The sequence below is a fragment of the Actinia tenebrosa genome, unplaced genomic scaffold (assembly GCF_029948245.1).
Source record: "Actinia tenebrosa isolate PJP-AT-01 unplaced genomic scaffold, QUT_ActTen_1.0 PGA_scaffold2__45_contigs__length_23673736, whole genome shotgun sequence".
NCBI classification, from domain to species: Eukaryota; Metazoa; Cnidaria; class Anthozoa; order Actiniaria; family Actiniidae; genus Actinia; species Actinia tenebrosa.
In genome coordinates, this window is record NW_028292579.1 from 21,134,040 (window position 1) to 21,161,420 (window position 27,381).

Here is a 27,381-nt window from a genome sequence, read left to right on the forward strand (position 1 = left end):
AAAATTAATGTATATCACAAGCTTGCTAGATCAGAATATCTGTGTTTCGGTCAATTTATATATTTTTCGTTAAGCTTCAAAAGTCAAAACATTTGCTATGCAGAATGGTACAAGGGTATTTGAGTATGTGCCAGTTTCATAACAACCTCGTTAAAGTAACTTTAAAACAACAGATAGTATGTTAATATTGGCCAATTCACTGATTATGTCGCTTAAATAGTGAAGCGATCAAATATCAGTTAGAGTTACATGCAGCCTCAATATCGAACAATATACGTCTTTCTTTACGAGAAAGAAATTTTTTCGAACTTGTGACGGAACAGGAATTGATTAAGACCACAGTATTATTTCAAAGGCAGGTAAGAAACGTAATCTTTATCCTCCTTCATTGGTTTTCGCCTGCAGGTTTACGAGAATTAACGACAATTACTTTCAAAAATCTTCTTTGTTCTTACAGGGCTTTTGATCAGAATGTCTGTATCGTTTTTCAGTGATATGTGGTGTAAACTTATAGCAGTAAGTCTTATGTTTTGTGCTGCTGTACAAACAACTGATGTGCAGCAACAAAATGCGAAGAAAAAGGTTGTTGATCCAACGCAAACACCAACGACACTGTCTGATGTGATTAACCTTTTGAAAAATCTCGAGAAAAGGTGCGTGCTTAAGAATATAGGAAAATCTAATAACAATCTAGCTAGTGTTATTAGCCTTTATCTAAAAAAACCCCAAAAGCATCGCATTAAAATAACGTTCGAGAGAGATCTCCCTGATTAAATGTAATGATAGTACCTAAGTTGTATAATTTTGTTTCAGAATCATTGATCTTGAATCAAAGAGAACACTACTACTACGAGGTGAGTCTGCAATCAGACAAGGTTAAGCGTTTCTTCTAAAAGCCGCTGGCGGAGGGAATATTATCGTTCTTATTATGTCAGTAGTGAATTACAGTTGCCCAACTAACTGTTTAGATAACTTCTCCTGCAATAAATATTAAAATTATTCGATGATTACTGATTGGATGGATAAAAATAAAAAGTAAATAAATAAATAATATTAACAACGAATGCGTACGTTTCGTCAAAAAAATTATAAAGAAATCGTGATATAATATGATCATAATAATGATATAATAATGATCATGATCTTAAAAAAAACATAAAGACAATAATAATCAAAATGATAATGCTATTAAATAATAATAAATTGTTGTTAAGAAAAATAATAACCTATCGATATTAATAATTTATAATTTACAGTGCGACTACTATAACAGGGTCCACTTAGAAAGCGAGAACCAATCAAATTGTAGAATGAAAATAATACATTCCAACTTTGGATAATGGAGCCAACCAGAAAGCAGCAGAAAACACAATAGCCTTTCAACATATCTTTTTATTCCCACGAGAAAATGACAATGGCTATCTAGTTCTTTACACGTAACAACAGGGTCAAAATACCATTTTTGTGCAGTGTAGGTTTCTGATTGGCTCGTCTACACAAAGCTCGAATGTATTGTTTTCATTCTACATTTTAATTGATTCTCTTGTCTAACCGGTTATAGTAATTGCACTGTAGCAATAGATATCATTATCATCATCATCATCATCATCATCATATTATCATCATATTATTATTATTACTATTATTATTATTATCACTCACAATATTTCATTAATACAGGGACATATTGAAGAAATAGAAAACGCGCGCGCGTGCTGTGTGCAGTTATAAAGCGCGCGGGGGTTGGCAGAACACGAGAGCAGTGTTCTGCCAATCCCCAAGTGGTTTATGATTATAACTCAACACAGCACATGAAGCAAATTTTTTATTTCTTTTATGAAATGCAAACGGCGCGTGCTTGCTGCGTGCTCTCATAAAGCACGCGCTCCCAACCAATCCGAATGCGAGATTTATAGTAGTTACATTATTACTGATGATAAATACAGATTAATAATGGAATAATGATAACGATGATAGTTTATATACGTTAATAAATACATATAAGTAACAAACGATAAAGATCATTATAATTATTATAAATAATAATATTAATTTGGATATGAATATGAATATGTTGTATTGATTTCAATATTGAAATAATCTAATTTTAAAAAAGATTAAGTATTTTGTCTTGAATGCGTCAATTGGTTTCATAATGATAACGACGATAGTTGTTATATATGTTGATAACGTTTTCAATATATATAGTAGTCCGGCAGAATAAATATGGCCCTGCAAAGAGTTAGGCCTAAAAGTCGGACTGTGTTTATGGAGTTTTCCTGGAAGGGCAGTTGAATAAAGAAACACTTATTTTTTGATTGAAAGGTAGAGATGGTCGTGACGGTAAAGATGGTCGTGATGGGAGGGATGGCTCTCCAGGACTGACAGGTAAGTCATTAACTTATCATGAAACTATGTTCTCTTCAAATAACTTGGTGAATTAGATTAAAATATTACAACATTATATTAAAAAGAGGGATTTCTTCAGGTCCTCCAGGTTTGAAAGGAGAGCAAGGGCAGCAAGGTGTAAAAGGTCCTCCAGGACCCAAGAGTGGTGGAGTACAGTACGTACGATGGGGAAGAACCACCTGCCATTACAATGCTACTCTTGTTTACAAAGGTAAAGTAAAGAATACACCATTATGATTTACTTTAGCAAGCGTTGAACATTTCAATCCAACGAATTATAACTAATTGGTGTGACTGCTAGGACGTATTGGAGGAGAAGAATATACTCATACAGGTGGAGGTGCTAATTACGTGTGTCTTCCTGAGACCCCAAAATATGGAAGGTATAAAGCTAGTGACGCAGACGGTGCATACATGTACGGTACAGAATACCAGGTTAGCAGTAACAGCCCATTTAACACAAAAAATCTTCATGATCACGATGCCCCGTGCGCTGTGTGTTACGTTACAACACGAAGCGTCAAGATGATGATCCCTGCAATTTACGAGTGTCCTGCGGGATGGACACGGGAGTACCATGGATACCTGATGGCTCAGCATTATGGTTACGTAAAATCCGATTTCATTTGTGTTGATCAGGATACAGAAACTGTACCGGGAAGCCACGGCAATTTCAATGGTGCTCTGTTGTATCACGTAGAAGGAAAGTGTGGTTCTCTGCCTTGTCATCCATATGTTGAAGGTCGTGAACTGACATGCGTAGTATGCACCAAATAAACTGCATAATTCTTGGCATAATATCCATAAAGTAATATTGATTAATGTAATCTATAAAAGCTAATAATCATATCGATTAAAAGCAATCGATAAAAAAAAATTTATTGCCTTGCAATCATTTTTCATTTTACCGTTCTTCGTGGTACATTTAATTTTGATATTAAACAAAAAATGCTTTAAATGTTCCATTAACAAACATTGTTATTGTCCGCTAGGAGTTAGGTATTTTTATAACTGGTGACATTGGATTAAGAGTAGATGTCAGCAAAAATCAAACAAAATCGAAATTTTCTGGCAACAGTCAAAAAATCGATTTCGCTTATATTCAAGTATAAGGTAGACATATAGCCAAAACAAATCGTGGTATACTTCGTTTTTAGAAATATGGCTTTATTTCCGAGAAAAACGAGGAAAACCAATTTGTGCATAATTGACCCTCTGAGAGAGCCAAAATATCATCCAACTTCGAGTGCCTCGCGTGCCTTGACAAAAATATGTATGGACTTGAGTATTGAAAAACTTTTTTTAACATTGTCTTGGTTTTAAATCTGTGAAATTTTATTATTTTCCAATAAATCTATGTTGGCGAAAAATTTTTTATTACCAAGTTACTTTGATAAGTCATCAAATATAAAGAACTTTCAAAAAATATTTAAACCATGTGCTATATAAAATAAATCGTCGATATTTAGAATTTGAGAAGTTAAAACAATGTTCTAATCGTGAGTAAAGTGATTGTTTTGGGTATTTTGTTCTGCGACGAGTAATGGAGATTTAAAATTGGAGAAATTTCGAAGAAAAAGCGGCCGTTCGGTACGATCAAATAAATTTAAAATATTTCCTTAAAGAGCAAAATATTTAAAAAAATGCAAACTACTAGCTTGAAATACTATAAAACTACATAGTTTGAAAAGATGGATTAATAAAATTAAAATTATCCACAATAAAGGAGCATTTTTTCAGAGTCAAGTGCTTTTACTAACAACAACAGCGTTGCGTTACCCAAAGTTCGTGAACGCGCGGCATTCTAAAAGAAGTGGGTGTGGCCTTTGATGCTACCGCGTCACACCTTTACATGTCACGTTCGTATTGACAAAGACGAATTCTACTGAAAATATCCTTATACGTTCTAGCTTCTTTAGAAGTAGGCTTTATTGGACCATAAAGGATATTAATATACAGTCATTATCAATCATTACGCTTTAAAAAAATAAAATATGAAAGTAAAATCCGTATATCGCTGGCTGATAAACGATTTTTAGAACAGTCACCATTAAACGTATTCGTAAAGTAGAGCAATTTTCTCCAACTTTAAACCCTTATTACTCGTCGCAGATCAAAATACCCAAAACAATCACTTTACTCACGATTAGAACATTGTTTTAACTTCTCAAATTCTAAATATCGACGATTTATTTTATATAGCACATGGTTTAAATATTTTTTGAAAGTTCTTTATATTTGATGACTTATCAAAGTAACTTGGTAATAAAAAATTTTTCGCCAACATAGATTTATTGGAAAATAATAAAATTTCACAGATTTAAAACCAAGACAATGTTAAAAAAAGTTTTTCAATACTCAAGTCCATACATATTTTTGTCAAGGCACGCGAGGCACTCGAAGTTGGATGATATTTTGGCTCTCTCAGAGGGTCAATTATGCACAAATTGGTTTTCCTCGTTTTTCTCGGAAATAAAGCGATATTTTGGCAAATGAAGTATACCACGGTTTATATCGCATCAAGGTCTTCCTAATACTAAAATATGAGCAAATTCGATTTTTCGACTGTTGCCGGCGTATGTTCGATTTTTGCTGACATCCTCTCTTAAATATAATTCATATCACAAGGTTTTTATTAGATCAGAATACCTGTGTTTCGATTGAATCAAATACAATCAGTTTTGATAAGCCTGAGAAGAGAGTGAGTTTGACGTCGTTAAAGGGCGTTAAAAACAACAGATAATTGGTTCATATATTGGCTAAATCACTGATTATGTACACGAAATAGTGTTGGCGAAGTAATATCGATCATTTAGCGGGAGATCGAAAAGCGGAACTCGGGGGGTGTGAGGGTCAGCGAATCGAAAAACTGTGAAACAATTTCAAAAAACTTGCAACCAAACTTGATCCTACCAATCTCGACGGTGATCAACAAAGTAACGACCTCAAACAATGATTCATATATAAATGTGCTTTCTTTAAATAATAATAGATCCAGGTTTGTTTGGATTTAAAATTAATTATTTCCATTCACATAAAAATTAATTATTTAAAATGATTTAATTTTGATAGTTTGTAAACATAAACCTCGTAACGACTATATTTGTTTAAGAGATTTAAATTTTAACATAAACATATATACTGTAAAAAGTCAGAGAAGGTCCCTGAACTAGAATATTCGTTATTATATTTCTAATCGCACTGTCGGCCATATTGTAAAACGCTACCACAGGTAACCCGTCAAATAAAATTGGCAAAAATTCGCAGAAATGATGGGCACGAGGGTAGACACATGTTATCTTACGCTATATCTTCCGAAAATAGATGAGCTATCACAGACTTGATGTCATTTAGGTTGATCTTGAAGCTCTTTGATCAGAGTGCCTGAATCGTCTGGAGTGGACATTGATGTATAGCGGAATTGCTAGCAGAAGTAATTACTTAGGTAGTTAAACTTGCGTTTGGCTGGAACATTGTTTATGTTGGAACAAACACTGTACCATTGGACTAGGAAAATTTGGGGAAGCACCCTGCATTAACCTGCCTGGAAAAAAATTAACCCACGTTAGAGAAAGTGACACGTGACTATCTCAATTTTTGACCAAGTATAGCTTCTCTAATAAGCTTGCTAAGCTTCATTAACTACTGTTACCAGAATTCAACACGGATTTTTCCTTTCTTTTCTAAACTTTTATTCCCTCATGAAAATAGTAATAATTGGCCGTAATTACGAATCAAAAGAACAAATACGAATAATTCCCCCTCCCTATAATCGATACCTCGCTAGGCACCTTCGGCAGTGGGACAAAAAAACGTCTTTGCCAGATTCTACATTAGGATTCTTTTGTTCACAATTTGTTGATATAGGTCATAGCTCGAATAAGCGTTTTTATATTACACGAAGGTAATTTGCTAAAGAGCTCCAGACTTTCCAAGAGCTCTAGACTATCCAAGATTCTTGATTTAATATTTTTACAACTTGCAACCATATGACTTAATTTAATGGACTGGTGACCCATAGATAAACAGCTAATGAGTTATTCTTAATAGAAAGTCTTTGTTGCTCCCCTCTCCAAGATTAAAAGTCGGAGGTGTTGCAAAGAATTTATAGCAGCTGACACTTGAAGATAGAAATAAGGAAGAAGATTTGCCTCACGCAATATATATAGTTGTTGCACCAATTTCATTGAAAGGTTCGACTGTCTCTGTTACCGTTGACACAGCATCCGACGCTGGTGAAAAACAACTCGCAGGATCAATAGAGGAAGCAGTAGTGTTATTAAGTATTGCTTGATATTATGACCATACGAAAACAAACGCACACAACGCCAGCATCGTATGTGTGACCATTGCACCAAGAGGAAACGCTTCCCCATGCATTATGAGAACAGCTTCCAAGTGAGGACTCTGAGCCTGAACAACGCATCCAATACAGCCATATCTTACCCGTCCCTTGTCCCCAATACGAATGTCCTACAGTTTTGCTAAAACCAAGCTGACGACAAGCAACCTTGGCATCATCCATGCCCCATCTACCATCACACACTGTTCCCCATTGACCCTGATGGTATACCTCCACAAAACGAATGCGAATAAAAATATTTCCGTGGTTCTACTTCTTTTGATATTCCTAAACCCGTTTAGTATGCAACCTTGGCATCAGGCATATTCCAGCTACTTTGACATACTGGTTTTGGAACTCCATGATAACTAGCAGTGTTGACTATCAAATACCGATAAGCATGGCACACTGAAATAACCTAGTGTAGGTCGAATTAAGCCTTCTTGGAACCTTTAAACCTAATTTATAGATTTCACAAAAGAGAAAATTATTGCGTTTTTATAAAAATAAAAATAAAAATACCATACACGTGCAAAATCGGAGGTCATTGATTTAGTAACTCCCTGAATGTAAAAGGATACGTTTATAATTTACTAACTAGTATGCAGTTCCGTTTACTAATGAATGCACAAGATGCGTTTAAAAATGCAGAGTAAATAAAAAACATTATTGTCCATCTACATCCACATTGTCTCTCCTTATTCTAATATAATTTGGGATAGTCGTTTTACGTAGTCGTTTTCATTACGCAATTCATTATAAAATTTATCTAGCATTTTATACTGATACTATTTCCTAGATGTACAGCTAGATTACATTTGATATTCAAAAAAATTCTCAAAAGACAGGACTCATGCAGCAGCAGTAAGGGGGACTCGCGGTCACCATTCGGAATACGCCGGGGATTACCTGCCCCCACGTAACGGCGGCCCCCTCGGGAATTATTCGAGCCAACTCTACGGACTTTTAGGCAAATATCCGATTTGTCCACCTTACCCGTACCAAACCCGTAGGCAGATATTTTTGTACCGCAAACGGAGGTCAGCAGTTAGAAGAGTGTATGGATTGTCCGCGCCTCGACAACCATGTTTCGACTACCTTTTCTACTGGTAGGCACAAAGTAGTATTTTTTTGTGTCCTCTGCGCTGGTAGCAAGCACCAGAAATGTCCATAGGGAAGTAGGTGGAGGCGAAATGCCTCTCCATGGTAGCAAGGGCCCCAAGAAATGCTATTTCAAAAGTGTCTCAGAATGTTAACAATAAGGTTAAATCTTTGTTAAGGAAACTATTTCAAAGAGTGTCTTAGAATGCTAGAAGAGTGTATGGATTGTCCGCGCCTCGACAACCATGTTTCGACTACCTTTTTTTGGTGTCCCCAAAAGATGTGCGTGTCCCCTATCGACGCCGTGGTAGTTGTGCCAAAGTCGCTACGTAGCCCGGTATGCGAACTTCCCGTATTGTCTTTTGCGCTCGGTAGAGACCTTCCAAGATTTCCAAAAGTATTTGTATTGTCCGCTGTTTTCCCAGCATGTATCCAGCTATGCCCGTAGCTATGTACAGATACATGCTATATCTGTGGACAAACAGGTATCTACCATATGGATCCATAGGGTATTCCATGGACGAACTTAGGGTATGTTCCGTATCTACCTACATATATGGCCACACCCAAGATACTATCCCAAGAGGAGATTGCAGACCTTTTGGAAGACCGAAAGAATGGTATGGGGCTACAAAAGGTAGCCAAGAAGTATGGTGTGGGTATTCCCAAAATACGCAGGATAGAGCGAGAGAATGGCGTAGAGGTTGCAATACCCGAGAAGCCACCTACGACAGATTTGCAGAAGCATTTTCTAGAAGTGCAGGATTCCTTTGCCATTGTTTTGGACGACCTAGGAAAAGCAAAGGAAGAATTGCTGGAGCGAATAGGCGATCTGGAGAAACAGCTGCCAACCGCGGCGGAGAGCGATTTGGAAAGCCTATCCAGCGAGGCAGAGGATTTGTCCGAAGAAGTAGAGGAGATATCCACGAAAATAGACTGGCAAATAGCTGGGAATGTGCTATTCGCCGTCTTGGGTATTGGAGCGCTTGTTTGGGCCGCCAGACAAGAACCCAAAGTTGTATACAAATATATTCCACACGAACCAAAGCCTAGGGAGCCACCAAAGGGAAGGATTCCAGAGATGGAGTAGCCGAAAGATGTCGATCCATATTCCTAGGTCGATAGATGTCTTGGTTTGCGCAAAGAGTTCCAAATCCTGATCTTATTTTTCTTGTTGTTTGTTAGGGATCAACAATACCTTAACAGATCAACAAGAATAATAGGAACCCCTTTCGAAAGAGGTTGCAGAAATGTGTGGTCTGAAGCGCGCGGAAAGGTTTGTTGCGCTCTTGACGATGGCCGGCTGGGCAAAAGAAAGCGTGCAGGACTTATGCGATATCCCCTGTAGAATGTTAACAATAAGGTTAAATCTTTGTTAAGGATGCCTGGAAACTATTTCAAAAGTGTCTTAGAATGTTGACGTTTAGGTTAAATCTTTGTTAAGGATGCCTGGAAACTATTTCAAAGAGTGTCTCAGAATGTTGACAATAAGGTTAAATCTTTGTTAAGGATGCCTGGAAAGCCCGTAATGGTTAGTAGGCGGCTTAAAATAGTAAAGTAGGGTTTGCGCAAAGAGTCTCAAATCCCATTCTTATTTTTATTTATTATTATTAAGAATAATTAAGGATATTTAATAATAATAAATAAAAATAAGAACCCCTTTGAAGGGCACTTGCAGGATTCAAAATAGCAAAGTAGGGTTTGCGCAAAGAGTCTCAAATCCCATTCTTATTTTTCTTGTTGTTTGTTCAGAATGTTGACAATAAGGTTAAATCTTTGTTAAGGATGCCTGGAAACTATTTCAAAGAGTGTCTCAAACGCAGTAAGAGAGCACGTCTCAGAGGAAAACAAGGTAACTTTGAGGCACATAAAGGGTGTCAATCTGGCCGACACCCTTAATGCGCAACCACATTCCGTTTACATCACTGAAATGGGTCTTTATGAGTTAATATTCGGATCTGAAAAGTCCGTAGCTAAGGAGTTTAGGAAATGGCTGTTAGGTGACGTTCTTCCTACGCTAAGGAAAACAGGCAAATATGAAATAGAAAGGCGCTTTGACGGTCCAAACAAGTTAGTATTCAAAATAGAAAATGAGTTTGACCTGCATAAAAAGGTAGTGGACTACATCCTTAACAAAGATTTAACCTTATTGTCAACATTCTGAGACACTCTTTAAAATAGTTTCCAGGCATCCTTAACAAAGATTAACCTAAACGTCAACATTCTAAAACACTTTTGAAATAGTTTCCAGGCATCCTTAACAAAGATTTAACCTTATTGTTAACATTCTACAAGGGATATCGCATAAGTCCTACACGCTTTCTTTTGCCCAGCCGGCCATCGTCAAGAGCGCACCAAACCTTTCCGCGCGCTTCAGACCACACATTTCTGCAACCTCTTTCGAAAGGGGTTCCTATTATTCTTGTTGATTTGTTAAGGTATTGTTGATCCCTAACAAACAACAAGAAAAATAAGATCAGGATTTGGAACTCTTTGCGCAAACCAAGACATCTATCGACCTAGGAATATGGATCGACATCTTTCGGCTACTCCATCTCTGGAATCCTTCCCTTTGGTGGCTCCCTAGGCTTTGGTTCGTGTGGAATATATTTGTATACAACTTTGGGTTCTTGTCTGGCGGCCCAAACAAGCGCTCCAATACCCAAGACGGCGAATAGCACATTCCCAGCTATTTGCCAGTCTATTTTCGTGGATATCTCCTCTACTTCTTCGGACAAATCCTCTGCCTCGCTGGATAGGCTTTCCAAATCGCTCTCCGCCGCGGTTGGCAGCTGTTTCTCCAGATCGCCTATTCGCTCCAGCAATTCTTCCTTTGCTTTTCCTAGGTCGTCCAAAACAATGGCAAAGGAATCCTGCACTTCTAGAAAATGCTTCTGCAAATCTGTCGTAGGTGGCTTCTCGGGTATTGCAACCTCTACGCCATTCTCTCGCTCTATCCTGCGTATTTTGGGAATACCCACACCATACTTCTTGGCTACCTTTTGTAGCCCCATACCATTCTTTCGGTCTTCCAAAAGGTCTGCAATCTCCTCTTGGGATAGTATCTTGGGTGTGGCCATATATGTAGGTAGATACGGAACATACCCTAAGTTCGTCCATGGAATACCCTATGGATCCATATGGTAGATACCTGTTTGTCCACAGATATAGCATGTATCTGTACATAGCTACGGGCATAGCTGGATACATGCTGGGAAAACAGCGGACAATACAAATACTTTTGGAAATCTTGGAAGGTCTCTACCGAGCGCAAAAGACAATACGGGAAGTTCGCATACCGGGCTACGTAGCGACTTTGGCACAACTACCACGGCGTCGATAGGGGACACGCACATCTTTTGGGGACACCAAAAAAAGGTAGTCGAAACATGGTTGTCGAGGCGCGGACAATCCATACACTCTTCTAGCATTCTAAGACACTCTTTGAAATAGTTTCCTTAACAAAGATTTAACCTTATTGTTAACATTCTGAGACACTTTTGAAATAGCATTTCTTGGGGCCCTTGCTACCATGGAGAGGCATTTCGCCTCCACCTACTTCCCTATGGACATTTCTGGTGCTTGCTACCAGCGCAGAGGACACAAAAAAATACTACTTTGTGCCTACCAGTAGAAAAGGTAGTCGAAACATGGTTGTCGAGGCGCGGACAATCCATACACTCTTCTAACTGCTGACCTCCGTTTGCGGTACAAAAATATCTGCCTACGGGTTTGGTACGGGTAAGGTGGACAAATCGGATATTTGCCTAAAAGTCCGTAGAGTTGGCTCGAATAATTCCCGAGGGGGCCGCCGTTACGTGGGGGCAGGTAATCCCCGGCGTATTCCGAATGGTGACCGCGAGTCCCCCTTACTGCTGCTCATGCTCTCCTCTGCGTCCTTGCCTTGTGTTCTCTACCACGTGTAATGAAAAATTAGAGCTGGCGTGAATGCAATTTTGCGCAGTCAGGAATAGACCTCATAATGTGCAATTACCCACAAGCGACAATGGAAGGCTATGCCAAGGCAAATTGAAAGTTCCCTTCCAACTTTATTCTGCCATCAGTTTTCTACATTGGGTTATTTCTGGGTTTTGCACAGAAAGTTTTGCTTTACAGGCCTTGTTTATACATCCCGCCGCGAGAAAATCCATCACGTTTGGGAAAGAGTTAGTGCAAGGCAGAAGGGAGAAGAGTAAGAAAAGATGCAAGTGTGAGGTCTTGGCGTTTTGTCTTTTTTAGATATAGTATTTTTCATTACAACCGTAAATGTGGAATGCAGACTGAAAAACTGAGATGCCAGTAAATTAATCTCATATTGTTTGAATGTCGATCAAAGACTTTGATTTATGCCCTGTTAGTTTTAAATGGTACTTTACCAATGAAATAGTTAATGCGCGCGCTTGTTGTGTCCAGTTATAAAGCACGCAGTCATTGGCAGAAGGCGATGGCCCTTAGCGAATGTTTTTCAACACTTCTCTAGAGATCGATGGAACCCAAATGCGTTATACCTGTACACAGTACAACAAGCATTGTTTATAAAACAATAATGAAAAAAAAAAAAAACACCAAAAAAGCAAAAAAACAAAACAAGCCAAAATAAAACAAAACAAAACCGCAAAACAAGCAAAAACGAATTAGAACCGTCATTTTGGAAATCAATGACGAACTAGGGATGTGCTCTCCTGAGGCACACGCCCATTTCGAAAACGAGATTTATAACAGTTATTTTATGAATCCTTTTAATCTATAGTCAAGTGTGAAGTTCAATATCAACTGGATTTTTTCACAGTTCACCGTTAATCATAAATGTTAGTAAAAAAATTTTGCAATACTTACAGAAAAGCATTTAGATACATAAAAATAAATAAATGAATAAAAACAAACAAACTAGGATACAAAAAGCAGCATCTTGTTGCTTACTGCAACCAAGGTTGCAAGGTAAGACCTCCCCATCCGAAGTGAGAGCAACTCTGAAGTGCAGAAGTGAGCCTTGTTCGTAGAGAAAACGCTCGTCTACAGCAGTATTCACGGTCAAGCATTGATATGCATTAGATACAGTTGTATGAACAGGACAGGACAGCAGCATCAAATTGATGAGTATTGTAGCCAGAGCTCACGTTTCCGAATACACTGAGAGGACAGCTCTGAAGTGAAGACTCTGAGATTTATCCATAGAGCTAAGGTCCTGCTGCAGCAGTATCAAATTTGCCCTCTTTTTGATTCGCTTGTAATACCTTGCATGCTATATATTCAACATTAAATCCCAAACAAAAGATTAACCACCTGAATCTGTTGCCTTAGGCTTTTAAGTCACATATAAGCCTAAATTCGATAGACTTGGTGGTGTTAATGTGTTGCTTAATCAAATACGAATGTTGAAAAATATATGCCAACTGCACTTGTTTGCTATGGGTTGCATTGATCAAAGTTATATCTTGATCTCATCGAGCTTCAAAGTTTCCAGTTGATTAAATTCAGTGATTGAAGTTAGTTACATCATAGGTCATAGCATGTCTGCTAGTAATACGGCCTTTGCCATTATACAACACCAGCATCCCTTGTGTGACCATTGCAGTAAGAGTAAACGTTTCCCCATCCATCGTGAGAACAGCTTCCAAGTGAGACCTCTGTGCCTGTACATTGCATTTCGTCCAGCCATATCTTACCCGTCCCTCGTCCATACCTCGAAGGTCCTACAGTTTTGTTAAAACCAAGTTGACGGCATGCAACCTTGGCATCGGGCATATTCCAGTTATAATGACATACTGTTCCCCACTGACCCTGGTGATACACCTCTTCGAACTCTAGAAGTTATCAACACCATATACCATAATACTCTCATGATGAAAGGTGCCCTCATCCCAAGGATGTATAATGCTCAGTTCTACTATTCTACGAGACCGTATAAGCTATTCCCCCTGTCTCTTCACTAATTCCGCGCGTTGTCTATCCTCGGTTAATAAACGTCTCAAATGCTTGTCATGTATTCACTTTCATTTATTAACAGGTCGACTGGATTATATATAATTAATATTATAAGATGCTTATACTATATTATAATGCAATAATGATGCAAACCAAGGAAAATTAACAATTACATACCAACATTGGCGGCGTAGTTCTAATAGTCACATCTCGTACGTGTACTGAGCGTAATACAATACTGATCAATGTTAGTTATACATGCCTATATCACGTGTACCCTAACTAATGCTAATGTCAACAGTTACACCCTGAATAGTTATTGTTGCTCCCCTTCCAAGGTTTAAAGGTCTATGCTTTTTCTGGCTTTTTCTGACGGTGGTCCCTCGTCCCCAGTACCAAGGTCCTAGAGCTTTTGTAAAACCAAGTTGACGGCATGCAACCTTGGCATCATCCATGCCCCACCTACTACCACACACTGTTCCCCATAGACCCTGGTGATATACTTCCACAAGACGAATGTGGATTACAATATTTTCTTTATTCTACTTCATTTGATATTCTTAAACCTGTTTAGTTTCAAGGGTATGAGATAACATAAATAAAGTTATGTTTACTTTACTGATTAAGTAACGGTAACAACAACAACAAGAAGAAATAATTCGTGTTTTTCATTAAATTCAATACTTATTTAAATATGCATCACGGGGGATCACTTATTTCTCACGTCACTTTACACCCATTTTCAAAATTACGCGACCTAGACGGCTACACAGTCGTCTGGACCCGGAGTTTTGGCTTCCGTCAATCAAAGTTCACAGTTACTTTTCAAGTTGCTCTGTGATCATGGCTCGCTCGAATACTGATTATCTAGAAGACGTTTAGGTATTAACATTTAAGAATTATTTTAAAATGTCAATAGTTATTCCTGATTGGGACTAAATGCAACAAATCGATAAGCTTGAAGATCAGGTATGAAAAAACTATTAAACATATTTATTATATAAGTACTAAGATTTACATGTTCGCAAGCTATTTGATAAAAATCATATCACAAAAACGGGAAGCGATCCTATTGGCTATACGTTTTTCTTCACTAGTGAAGAACATCGTATCAGCACTGTGGTTGGCTATACGAGATTTTTCACTAGTGAAAAAAATCGTATCGAGTTTTCCCGCGCTTTTTGCAGAAAGTGTCAGCTTGCGTTTGAGTGTTTGTTGTCAAAAGTTCTTAAACATGGAAGGTTGTTGCTTAATATTTCCTCAAATCGACTCAATCACTGAGTTTATCGAGAGCCAGGAAAACGAAAACACTAGAAAAAAGACACGGAACGATGTGGCACTCCTAAGGAAATTTTTACAAATGAAAGGAGAGACGAGGGCTATAGAACAGATTCCTGCAAAAGAAATCAACGAATACCTCAGCGAATTCGTCCTCGGTTTCCGTAAGAAAGAACCAGCCAACGAAAACTACGAACCAAGCTCTCTACTGGCTTTTATAGCTAGTTTTGAGCGATATCTAAAGAAGAACAATTATTGGGTGAACATCATCAAAGACGCTGACTTTGAACAGACACGAAAAGCTTTGCAATCAAAGCAACGAGAACTCAAACAGAAAGGAAAAGGAAGTATTATATTTTTCGTGTATTAGTCATTAGGTTATTTTTTGATTGGTTTTCACTTTAATATTGAACAAGTATGGGTAGTATGGGTGGCGTTCGCGGCTAAAGCGTCGTCTTTCACCACTGTGAGTCCAACGCAACGGGTCGGGTCGCTGGTTCGAGCCCTGCGGTCGCCACATGTGAATTGAGTTTGTTTGATGTGTTGTTCTCTACTATGCTACGAGGGTTTTCTCCGGGTTCTCCGGTTTCCTCCCTCCGTAAAAATCAACATGTGAGTTGAGCGTTGTGTGCATAGAATATTAAATGTAGTGGTAGTGCGTGTGAGCGAAAAGTGTCCCCAATTAGTGCGAAAAGCGCTAGAACGACTAGACACTTAAATAAAGTGATTTATTTATTTTTATTTTATTAAGTACACAATTCTGATCTAAGTATACTTATATTTACAAGTTTATCACACTATTAGAAAGAGACATTTCTATTTCAGTTCGAACCAATTGTTCGAGGTTCAATAAATTTTTCTCTCAACTCCAAGTTCAAAAAATCTTTACATGTAATATCTCAGTACTTCTAAAATAAATAAATTACATCATGGTTAGTTCGCTTGTACGGTTTTTATTCACTCGTTGTGAAGAATCAAACTCACTCGCTCGCTCACTAACCATGAAGTAATCTCTATTTATTGAATGGCATTTTTTTAAACTTTTTAATATTTCAATTAACATACGTTTACGATTGGGATTACAGTTTGTTCATTTCAAACGTGGGAATGGTTGTTTCTAGTTGGTAGAGCGGTAATTTCTTTTAACTTAGTCCGTGCTAAGTTTCATTGACGGAAGCCAAACTCCAAACGTGTGAAGCCGTCTATGTCGCTTAATTTTGAAAATCCGCAAATTTTTGAAAGTTGCGAAATTAAAGTGTCGCGAAAATTCCATGCAATGTAGTTTTAAAATCGTAATAAGTGCTTTTACGAAAGAGTTTGAGATAAAGGATCACAGCTGAAATACGAATTTGCCAAGTGAGAGTACAGACTCTTGATAATTTGGAAAACACACAACACCAACATCATTAGTGTGATCGCAGCCAGACCAAACCTGTCCCCATCCATTGTGAGTACAGCTTCCAAGTGAGGCCTCTGAGCCTGAGCACTGCATGCTGTACAACCATATTCTACCCGTCCCATGTCCATAGTACATAGGTCCTAGAGTTTTAGAAAAACCAAGTTGACGACATGCAACCTTGGCGTCATCCATATCCCAGCTACCTTGACATTGTTCCCCATTGACCCTGGTAATACACCTTTACTAAGCCTATATAAATAGCACTAACGTTTTTCTAGTTCAATTGAGATTTTCAAACTTCTTAGTTTGAAGAATATTACTTTAGTAAAATGCCGATGAGAACATTCGCTAACACAAAGAATATCAATTTTGTGTAGGTCGAAGTAAGCCTTCTTGGAACCGTTAAACCTAATTTATAGATATAACGAAAGAGAAAACTATTGGGTTTTTATTACAAAATTACCATACACATGTAATATCGGAGGTCGTTGATTTAGTAACTCCCTTAACATAAAAGGATACGTATATAATTTACTCCTTACACCTTTTCTAGGTGTAGCTCGATTGCATTTGATATTCAAAACAATTCTCACAAAAAGTGCAAGACTCCTGCTATTCCGTTCGTCCTTGCCGTGTGTTCTCTACCACGTGTAATGAACAATATGAGCTGGCGTGAATGGAATTGTGCGCAGTCAGGAATAGGCTACATAATGTGCAATTGGCCACAAGCGGCAATGGAAGGCTATGCCAAGGCAAATTGGAAGTTTCCTTCAAACTTTATTCTGCCCTCTGTTTTCTACATTGAGTTATTTCTGGGTTTTGCACAGAAAGTTTTGCTTTACAGGCCCTGTTTATAAATCCCGTCGCGAGAAAATCCGTCACGGATGGGAAAAAGTTAGTGCAAGGCAGAAGGGAGAAGATTACGAAAAGATGCAAGTGTGAAGTCTTCGCGTTTTGTCTTTTTTAGATATAGTATTTTTCATTACAACCGTAAATGTGGAATGCAGACTGGAAAACTGAGACGCCAGTAAATTAAATCTCATATTGTTTGAATTTCGAGCAAAGAGTTTGATTTATGTCTCGTTAGTTCTAAATGGTACTTTACCGATGAAATAAATAATGCGCGCTTGTTGTGTCCAGTTATAAAGCACATAGTCATTGGCAGAAGGAGATGGCCCTTAGCGAATGTTTTTCAACACTTCTCTAGTGATCGACGGAACCCAAATGCTTTATACCTGTACATAGTACAGCAAGCATTGTTTATAAAAAAATAATGAAAATTAGAAAGAAAGAAGAAACAAAAACAAAAAATCAATTAGAACCGTCATTTTGGATATGAATGACGAACTAGGGGCGTGCTCTCCAGAGGACCACGCCTAACTCGAAAACGAGATTTATAACAATTATTTTATGAATCCTTTTAATCTATAGAGTGTGAAGTTCAATATCAACTGGTTTTTTCCACAGTTCACCGTTAATCATAAATGTTAGTACAAACATTTTGCAATACTTACAGAAAATCATTTAGATACATGAAAAAAATAAATAAATAAAAACAAACAAACTAGGATACAAAAAGCAGCATGGTGTTGCTTACTGCGACCAAGGTTGCAAGGTAAGACCTCCCCATCCGAAGTGAGAGCAACTCTGAAGTGCAGAAGTGAGCCTTGTTCGTAGAGAAAACGCCCGGCTACAGCAGTATTCACTGTGAAGCATTGATATGCATTAGATACCAATGTAAGAACAGGACAGGACAGCAGCATCATATTGGTGAGTACTGTAGCAAGAGTTCACGTCTCCCCATACATTGAGAGGACAGCCCTGAAGTGAAGACTCTGAGCATTGTCAATAGAGCTAAGGTCCTGCTGCAGCAGTATCAAATTTGCCCTCTTTTTGATTCGCTTGTAATACCTTGCATATTAATAAACCTTTACGAGTGGTATAAACATACAAACCTATACTATATATTCAATATTGAATCCCCAGCAAAAGGTTTACCATCTGAATCTGTTGCCTTAGGTTAAGTCACATATAAGCCCACATTCGAGAGACTTGGTGGTGTTAATGTGTTGCTTAATCAAATACGAATGTTGAATAATATATGCCAATTGCACTTGTTTGCTATGGGTTGCTTTGATCCTAGTTGTACCTTCATCTCACTGATCTTCACAGTTTCCAGTTGATTAAATTTGCAGTGATTAAAGTTAGTTACATCATAGGTCATAGCATGTCTATCTAGCAATGTGAGTGATCTTATCATGAATTCTGACAAAAAGTCATGCGCATTGGATCCATTGCCGACTAATCTGGTCTTCGAATCAGTAGATGTTTTACTGCCGGTGATCACGAATATGGTAAATGCATCTCTGTCCACTGCAAATTTTCCTGGCGAATGGAAGAAAGCGATTGTGAACACTTTACTTAAAAAGGGTGCCAAGGATACTTCTCACAAGAACCTGCGTCCAATTACTAATCTACAATTCGTCTCCAAGATTACTGAAAGAGCAGTATTTGATCAAATGTACAACCATGTTATAGCCAATGAACTGTTTCCTGTATTGCAGTCTGCATATAGGAAATCACACAGTACGGAGACGGCGCTGCTGAAAATAGTGAATGACATCCTACTTGACATGAATCGTCAACACGTGTCTTTGATCGTACTGCTCGATTTAAGCGCAGCGTTTGATACGGTGGACCATACCATCCTCCTACGCCGCCTAGAGATGTCGTTTGGTGTCACTGGAGATGCACTCAAATGGTTCGCCTCCTACTTGTCAGATCGCTCTCGGTGTGTTGTGGTTGATGGGGAAACGTCAGACAGATCTTATCTATCATTTGGTGTTCCCCAGAGGTAGAGCTGTTTGAAGTCATCAAGACCCATCTTCCAAATATTCACGCATACGCAGATGATACTCAACTCTACTTATCATTCAAGCCAGACAGTTCCGTGTTAAGGCTGTGAGGGCGTGGATGGTTGTTGATAAATTGAAATTGAATGAAGATAAGTCAGAGTTCATGCTCATTGAAACTCGCCAGCAACTTAGTAAAGTTAGAACTGATAGTCTCTTAATTGGCAACACTCATATACTATCAGTTAGTGAAGCTAGGAATCTAGGTGTCTGGTTTGATTCTATAATCTCCAACTTCAAAATCATATAAACACGACGTGTCAGTTAGCTTTCTATTCACTATATAATATTAGACGTATTAGGAAATACTTGCCTTTCGAAGCTGCAAAAACTTTAGTGCAAGCTTTAGTTATAAGTCGCATTGATTATTGCAACGCTATATTATATGGTCTGCCAGCTATTCATATTCATAAATTGCAACGCATTCAAAATGCAGCCGCTAGGTTACTGACAAACACACCGCGATATGCTCACATCACTACTGTCATGATAGAACTTCATTGGCTACCTGTCAAATTTAGGAATATATTTAAGATAAATTTAATAACTTTCAAAGTTTTACACGGTCTAGTACCAGTGTATCTTTGTAAACTTTTATCTTTCAAAGAACATTTCAGATATAATCTAAGATCTAATAGTAATAACACTCTCGCTCGGCCAAGACCACTGAAGATAGAGCCTTTCCAGAGGTTGCCCCAGTTTAATAAGGAACGCTTTGCCACCAAGCCTTAGGGCTGAGGACAAAATTACTAGATTTAAAAAAGAATTGAATTGATTTAGGCAGGCCTATATTTTTAATTTTTAATTAAATTCTGAGATCGGAGTAAATGTGAGTTTTGGTAAATTTAGTTCATTTAGTGACGTTTATTTTGATTTTCTATCTGTAAATATAATAAATAGGACTACATGATTTTAGATATAGTTTGATTCTTAATGATTGTAAAGATTGTAAATCGCATTAGATCTTATATTTTAATGAATTTTTGCGCTATATAAGTAATTATTATTATTATTATTATTATTATTATTATTATGTCTGCTAGTAATACCGCATTTGCCATTATACAACACCAGCATCCCTTGTGTGACCATTGCAGTGCGTAGGGTCAACATTTCCCCATCCATTGTGATTACAGCTTCCAAGTGAGGACTCTGAACCAGTACATCGCATTTCGTCTAGCCATATCTTGCCTGTCCCTCGTCCCCAATACGAATGTCCCACAGTTTTGGTAAAACCAAGTTGACGGCATGCAACCTTGGCATCTGGCATATCCCAGCCATAATGACATACTGTTCCCCATTGACGCTGGTGATAAACCTCTTCGAACGGTAGACGTATTCAACACTATATACTATAATACTCTCATGATGAAAGACGTCCTCATCCCAAGGATGTGCAATGGTCAGTTCTACTATTCTACAAGACCGAAAAGCTATTACCCTGAATAGTTATCGTTGCTCCCTCTCTAAGATTAAAAGTCGAAGGCGTTGCAGAGAATTTATAGCAGCTGACACTTGAAGATAAGAAAAGACTACGTTAATTTGCGAAGAAACAAGGAAGAAACGGGTACGTAATTTGCCTCACGCAATATATATATAGCTGTTGCGCCAATTTCATTGAAAGGTTCAACTGTTGCAACTGCTTATGACCGTTACTGGTGAAAAACAAAACGCAGGATCAGTAGAGGAATCAGTGGAGTTATTGAGTATTCCTGCCGCACGGGATGTCGTTGCTGTGAGTGATGCTCAACCTGGGTTCGATTAACCTTTTCTTGTTTGTACGTTTGAAACATCTTCTAGAAAAAATTGCTTGATATCATGATCCATACAAGAACAAATGCACACGACACCAGCATCATCCTTGTGATTATTGCGCCAAGAGTAAACATTTCTCCATCCATTGTGAGAACAGCTTCCAAGTGAGGCCTCTGAGCCTGAACATCCCATGCCGTACAACCATACTTTGCCCGTCCCTCGTCCATTGTACGAAGCTCCTACAGTTTTGGTAAAACCAAGTTGACGACAGGCAACTTTAGCATTATTCGTGCCCCAGCTACCAACACACACTGTTCCCCATTGACTCTGGTGATACACTTCTACGAGACATATATAGATTAACCTTTTTTAGCTGTCTTTTTACAACGACTTATTTATATTTCTCATACTCCATTCACGCCAAAACGTGTTTAGTTAAACTAGGGTTTTCTAAATTCTATAATATGCGAGCATTTAATGTCAATGGAATAAAACTGAACTGAAACTAAATCTGAAACTTACGTTTGACACAATGGATCGACGGTTACAAAGAGTTTGTAAAAGGTTGCATTGCAGTTTTCTTTTTTAATTTTCTAAACCCGTTCAGTTAAACCACTTTAAATCGTGTTTTTACACTTGGTGTGAACGGGGCACTACATCAAATACTACATAAAAGAAATATAATAATACTACATAAGAGAAATATCGCCCTAAGTAAATTTATTTTTTTTATAAACAACTCAAAAATCTATGAAATCTATATAAAATCACGGCATTTAATAGGCAGCCAATGTTTATATTGCCGCTGAAAATGGAAAGCTTATAAAGTCCAAACAATAATCAGCATTTTCGCAAAAGACTCTGAGATCAAGGATCAGAGTGGTATTTTCGCAAAAAGAAAACTATAGACTATGGATTATATATTAAAAAAAACACACGACACCAGCATCAATAGTGTGATCGCAGCCAGACACACGTCCCCATCCATTGTGAGTACAGCTTCCAAGTGAGGCCTCTGAGCCAGAACATCCCATGCCGTCCAGCCATATCTTACCCGTCCCTCGTCCATACCCCGAAGGTCCTACAGTTTTGGTAAAGCCAAGTTGACGGCATGCAACCTTGGCATCATTCATACTCCAGCCATATTGACATACTGTTCCCCATTGACCCTGGTGATAAACCTCTTCGAACCTTAGAAGTATTCAATACCATATTTTGAGGCTAAATCCTCAACAATTGTTTTGTTATGTTTCTTCTTTTACTTCCACTTTTTAACCTTTTTACTTCCGCTTTGTCACGTGTTTGTTTGTCCGCTAATCAGCTAACGCGGGCGCGAGTGTGTAGCGCGTTCGTTTTGCAGAGAAGTTTGTTCATCGATTGTTGAGTGAATTTTCTTTATTTTTGGCCTTTTTATGCTCTTTATTTTGCTCGCTTAGGATTTTACTGAGTTCTAGCTGAATCTTGATTACCTTCTGTGTCGAATAACTTGAAAATAAAGTGAAACCTTTCGATGGACGTTTACGTTGTGATTTGTGTTCTACGCCGCTACACCAACGAATCCTTCACCATATATCACAATCCTCTCGTGATGAAAGACGACCTCATCCCAAGGATATGCAATGGCCAGTTCTACTATTCTACAACACCAAAAAGCTATTTCCCTGAATGGCTATCGTTGCTCCCTCTCCAAGATTAAAAGTCGAAGGTGCTGCAGAGACAGCTGACACTTGAAGATAAGAAAAGACTACGTTAATTTGCGAAGAAATAAGGAAGAAACGCGTAATTTGCCATACATATATAATATATATAGTTGTTGCGCCAATTTCATTGAAAGATTCGACTGTTGCAACTGCTTATTACCGTTACTGGTGGGTCAAAACGCAGGATCAGTAGAGGAATCACTGTAGTGTTATAAAGTATTCCTGCCGCACGGGATGTTGTTGCTGTGAGTCATGCTCGACCAGGGTTCGACTCACCTTTTCTTGCTTGTACGATTGAAAAATCTAGAAAAATTGCTTGATATCATGATCCATACAAGAACAAATGCACACGACACCAGCATCCTCATTGTGATTATTGCATCCATAGTAAGCGTTTCCCCATCCATTATGAGAACAGCTTCCAAGTGAGGCCTCTGAGCCTAAACATCCCATGCGCTCCAGCCATACTTTACCAGTCCCTCGTCCATTCCACGAAGGGCCTACAGTTTTGGTAAAACCCAGTTGACGGCAAGCAACCTTAGCTTCTGGCATATCCCAGCTACTTTGACATACTGGTTTTGGAACTTCATAACTAGCAGTATTGACTATCAAATACCGATAAGCATGGCACACTGAAATAATAATATAGTTCATATAACTTAAAAGCACGGCGTTTGGTTTATTTGATCGCCTTCCAATGCTCTTGTTACTGAAATTGAGAAGGTTATACCTTATTACATAAAATTTTCGGGACAAGTTAATTTCGTTACTTTGAACGACATTCCAAGTCACTTTAATTTCGCGATCTCATAAAATGCAAGAGTTAATTACCGAGAACGGAGGCAATAACCCATAGTTCGAGGTGATTAATTATTTTATTTATCAATTGAGAAGGTTTACTATTAAATGTTGCTCATTATGAATGCGAGGTCTATATATAGTTATTAACAGGGTTAATAACTAACTATATATTGACCTCGCATTTATAATGAGGGTTATAACAAAAATAAGGCCTTGTGAATAACAAAGAAAACCGTGACAATTAAGAAATAAATGCCAATAGTTATTCCTGACTGGGAATAAATGCAACAAATTAATCGATAACCTTGAAGATCAGGTATGAAAACAAACTCAAACATATTTATTGAATGGCATTTTCTTAAACTTTTTAATATTTCAATTAACATAGGTTTACGATTGGAATTACAGTTTGTCCATTTCAAGCGTGGCAATGGTTGTTTCTGATTGGTTGAGCGGTAATTTCTTTTAAGTTAATTTCTTTTAAAATTCCAAACGTCAGAAGCCGTCTAGGTCGCTTAATTTTAAAAATGGGTGTAAAGTGACGAGAGATATGAGTGAGCCCCCATGATGCATATTTAAATAAGTATTGAATTTAATGAAAAGCACGAATTATTACTTCTTGTTGTTGTTGTTGTTGTTACCGTTAATTAATCAGTAAAGTCGTTTGGTTCAAGGATACTGTGGATTTGAATTATACAGGTAATTAATAAGTCTTCTAGATAATCAGTATTTGAGCGAGCCATGATCATATAGCAACTTGAAATAGCTGTCGAGTTGAGCGGAATTTCTTTGAACTCGGCCATTCCAGTAACTTTGATTGACGGAAGCCAAAACTCCGGATCATGACGAATATGGAGCCGTCTAGGTCGCGTAATGAGTGTAATTTCGCAAATATTTGAAAGTCGCGAAATTAAAGTGTCGCGAAAATGTCATGTAATATTGTGGTCTTAAAATCGTAATAAGTGCTTTTACGAAAGAGTCTGAGATAAAGGATCACAGCAGTATTTTGCCGAAATACGAATTTGCCGAGTATATTTATCATATCATGACCGTGAAGGACTCTGAGCATTGCCAATAGAGCTAAGGTCCTGCTGCAGCAGTATCCACTGTCAAGCATTGAGATTTGGTACCAATGCAATAACAAATGACACGACACCAGCATCATATTGGTGAGTATTGCAGTAAGAGTCAACACTTCCCCATCCAGCATGAGGACAGCTGCCAAGTGATGACTCTGAACCTGTACATGCCATGTTATTTAGCCATACTTTACCCGTACCTCGTCCACGACGCGAAAATCCCACAGTTTTTGTGAAACCCATTTGGCGACATGCAACCTTCGCTTCCTCCATATACCAGCCATTATAACACACTGTACCCCATTGACCCTAGTGATACACCTCCACAAGACTCTTACGGGAAAAACTGCTTTATTATGAGAAAAAATGCTAAATAGTTTATTTACCAGTGTAGAACACATCTAATAAACCTTTACGAGTGGTATAAATATACGAAGCTATACAATACAATATTCAACATTGAATCCCCAACAAAAGATTTACCATCTGAATCTGTTGTCTTAGGTTGCTAAGTCACATATAAGCCTAAATTCGATAGACTTGGTGGTGTTAATGTGTTGCTTAATCAAATACAAATGTTGAATAGTATATGCAAACTGCGCTTGTTTGCTATGGTTTTGTTTGATCCAAGTTGTACCTTGATCTTACCGATCTTCACAGTTTCCAATTGATTAAATTTGCAGTGATTAAAGTTAGCTACATCATAGGTCAAAGCATGTCTGCTAGTAATACGGCATTTGCAATCATACAACACCAGCATCCCTTGTGTGACCATTGCAGTAAGAGTGAACGTTTCCCCATCCATCATGAGAACAGCTTCCAAGTGAGACCTCTGTGCCTGTACATCGCATTTCGTCCAGCCATATCTTGCCTGTCCCTCGTCCCCAATCTGAAGGTCCTACAGCTTTAGTAAAACCAAGTTGACGGCATGCAACCTTGGCATCAGGCATATCCCAGCCATAATGACATACTGTTCCCCATTGACCCTGGTGATACACCTTTTCGAACGGTAGACGTATACAACAACATATGCCATTATACTCTCATGATGAAAGACGACCTTATCCTAAGGATGTGCAATGGTCGGTTCTACTATTCTACAAGACCGAAAAGCTATTTCCCTGAACAGTTGTCGTCGCTTCCTCTCCAATAATAAAAGTCGAAGGCGTTGCAGAGAATTTATAGCAGCTGACACTTGAAGATAAGAAAAGACTACGTTAATTTGCAAAGAAATAATGAAGAAACGGGTACGGAATTTGCCTCACGCAATATATATATAGTTAAAGTTATTGCGCCAATTTCATTGAAAGGTTCGACTGTTGCAACTGCTTATTACCGTTACTAGTGAGAAACATTACGCAGGATCAGTAGAGGAATCAGTGGAGTTATCAAGTATTCCTGCCGCACGGGATGTCGTTGCTGTGAGTAATGCTCGACCTGGGTTCGATTAACCTTTTCTTGTTTGAAGATATAGAAATATAGATAAGTTATAGTGCTTAGGAACGAGGTTATTCCGGGCGAAAGACCCTTGGAATTAAATTCGGAAAAATTAATTTCCGACCTCGCTGGGAATCGAACCTACGTCCTTCGGAATTGTACTACCGATGCTCTACCAGCTGAGCTAGAGGTCAGAATGAGAGCAGGCCGGGGTGAAATAGATGTTAGGTAGCGGTAATTATGATGCAAAGATGTTTGTACGTTTGAAACATCTTCTAGAAAAATTGCTTGATATCATGATCCATACAAGAACAAATGCACACGACACCAGCATCATCATTGTGATTATTGCACCCAGAGTAAACATTTCCCCATCCATTGTGAGAACAGCTTCCAAGTGAGGACTCTGAGCCTGAACATCCCATGCGATACAGCCATACTTTACCCGTCCCTCGTCCTTTCCACGAAGGGCCTACAACTTTCGTAAAACCAAGTTGACGGCACGCAACCTTGGCATCATTCGTGCCCCAGGTACCATAACACACTGTTCCCCATTGACCTTGGTAAAACATATATGAATAGCACTAACTTAGTTCTTCTAGTTCATTTGAAATTTTTAAACGTCTTAGTTTGAAGACTATTACTTTAGTAAAATTCCGATGAGAACATTCGCTAGCACAAGGAATATCAATTTTGTGTAGGTCGAAGTAAGCCTTCTTGGAACCTTTAAACCTAATTTATAGATATAACAAAAGAGAAAATTATTGCGTTTTTATCAAATAATTACTATACGCATGCAAAATCAGAGGTCATTGATTTAGTAACTCCCTAAATGTAAAAGGATACGTTTATAATTTACTAACTAGCATATGCAGTTACGTTTACCAATGAATGCACAAGATGCTTTTAAAAATACACAGTAGATAAAAGAAATTATTGGCCATCTACATCCACATTATGTTTTTCTTTATTGTTATATAATTTGGGATTTTAAATATTCGTTTTCATTACGCAATTTATTATGAAATTTGTCTACCATTTCATACTGATACTGGGTGCGTTTCCACTAGGACATTTTAAACTAGTTTAACGAAAAAATACCGGAAACACCAGTGGAAACGACTCCGAACTAAGTTAAGCTAGTTTAATTAGTCAACTGTTTACACGCAAAAAAAAAGCCGAGTTTAGTTGCTTTAACTCCGGAAATGACACCTTTGATAAGCGACCTAAAAAGATGGCTTAA

The 27,381-nt window shown here is 38.0% G+C and overlaps 2 protein-coding genes and 1 long non-coding RNA gene across 3 annotated transcripts in view; 2 read left to right on the forward strand and 1 right to left on the reverse strand.

Moving 5' to 3' along the window:
* LOC116306029 (uncharacterized) overlaps window positions 1–27,381 on the forward strand; it is a 328,067-nt gene that overhangs the window by 36,795 nt on the left and 263,891 nt on the right. The window lies entirely within an intron of this gene.
* Window positions 27–3,262, forward strand: LOC116307951 (short-chain collagen C4-like). The gene is made up of 6 exons (XM_089033734.1): window positions 27–359; window positions 458–653; window positions 814–854; window positions 2,326–2,388; window positions 2,489–2,620; window positions 2,711–3,262. The coding sequence occupies exons 2-6, from the start codon at window positions 472–474 to the stop codon at window positions 3,184–3,186; spliced, it is 894 nt and encodes a 297-aa protein (XP_088889860.1). The 5' UTR covers window positions 27–359; window positions 458–471; the 3' UTR covers window positions 3,187–3,262.
* Window positions 13,391–16,646, reverse strand: LOC148909580 (CD5 antigen-like). Its single transcript, XM_089033614.1, has 2 exons — window positions 16,409–16,646; window positions 13,391–13,656 (listed from the first exon to the last, which is right to left on the reverse strand). The coding sequence occupies exons 1-2, from the start codon at window positions 16,644–16,646 to the stop codon at window positions 13,391–13,393; spliced, it is 504 nt and encodes a 167-aa protein (XP_088889740.1).

Excerpts from the sequence above, each read along its gene's own strand:
- LOC116307951 (XM_089033734.1), top strand. The coding sequence starts at position 472 with ATGTCTGTATCGTTTTTCAGTGATATGTGGTGTAAACTTATAGCAGTA. Across the intron at positions 654-813 it reads TTGAAAAATCTCGAGAAAAG|AATCATTGATCTTGAATCAA; the intron begins GTGCGTGCTTAA and ends ATTTTGTTTCAG. Across the intron at positions 2,621-2,710 it reads TGCTACTCTTGTTTACAAAG|GACGTATTGGAGGAGAAGAA; the intron begins GTAAAGTAAAGA and ends TGTGACTGCTAG.
- LOC148909580 (XM_089033614.1), bottom strand. The coding sequence starts at position 16,646 with ATGGATGACGCCAAGGTTGCATGTCGTCAACTTGGTTTTTCTAAAACT. Across the intron at positions 13,657-16,408 it reads AGAGTCTGTACTCTCACTTG|AGTTCGAAGAGGTGTATCAC; the intron begins GCAAATTCGTAT and ends GATAACTTCTAG.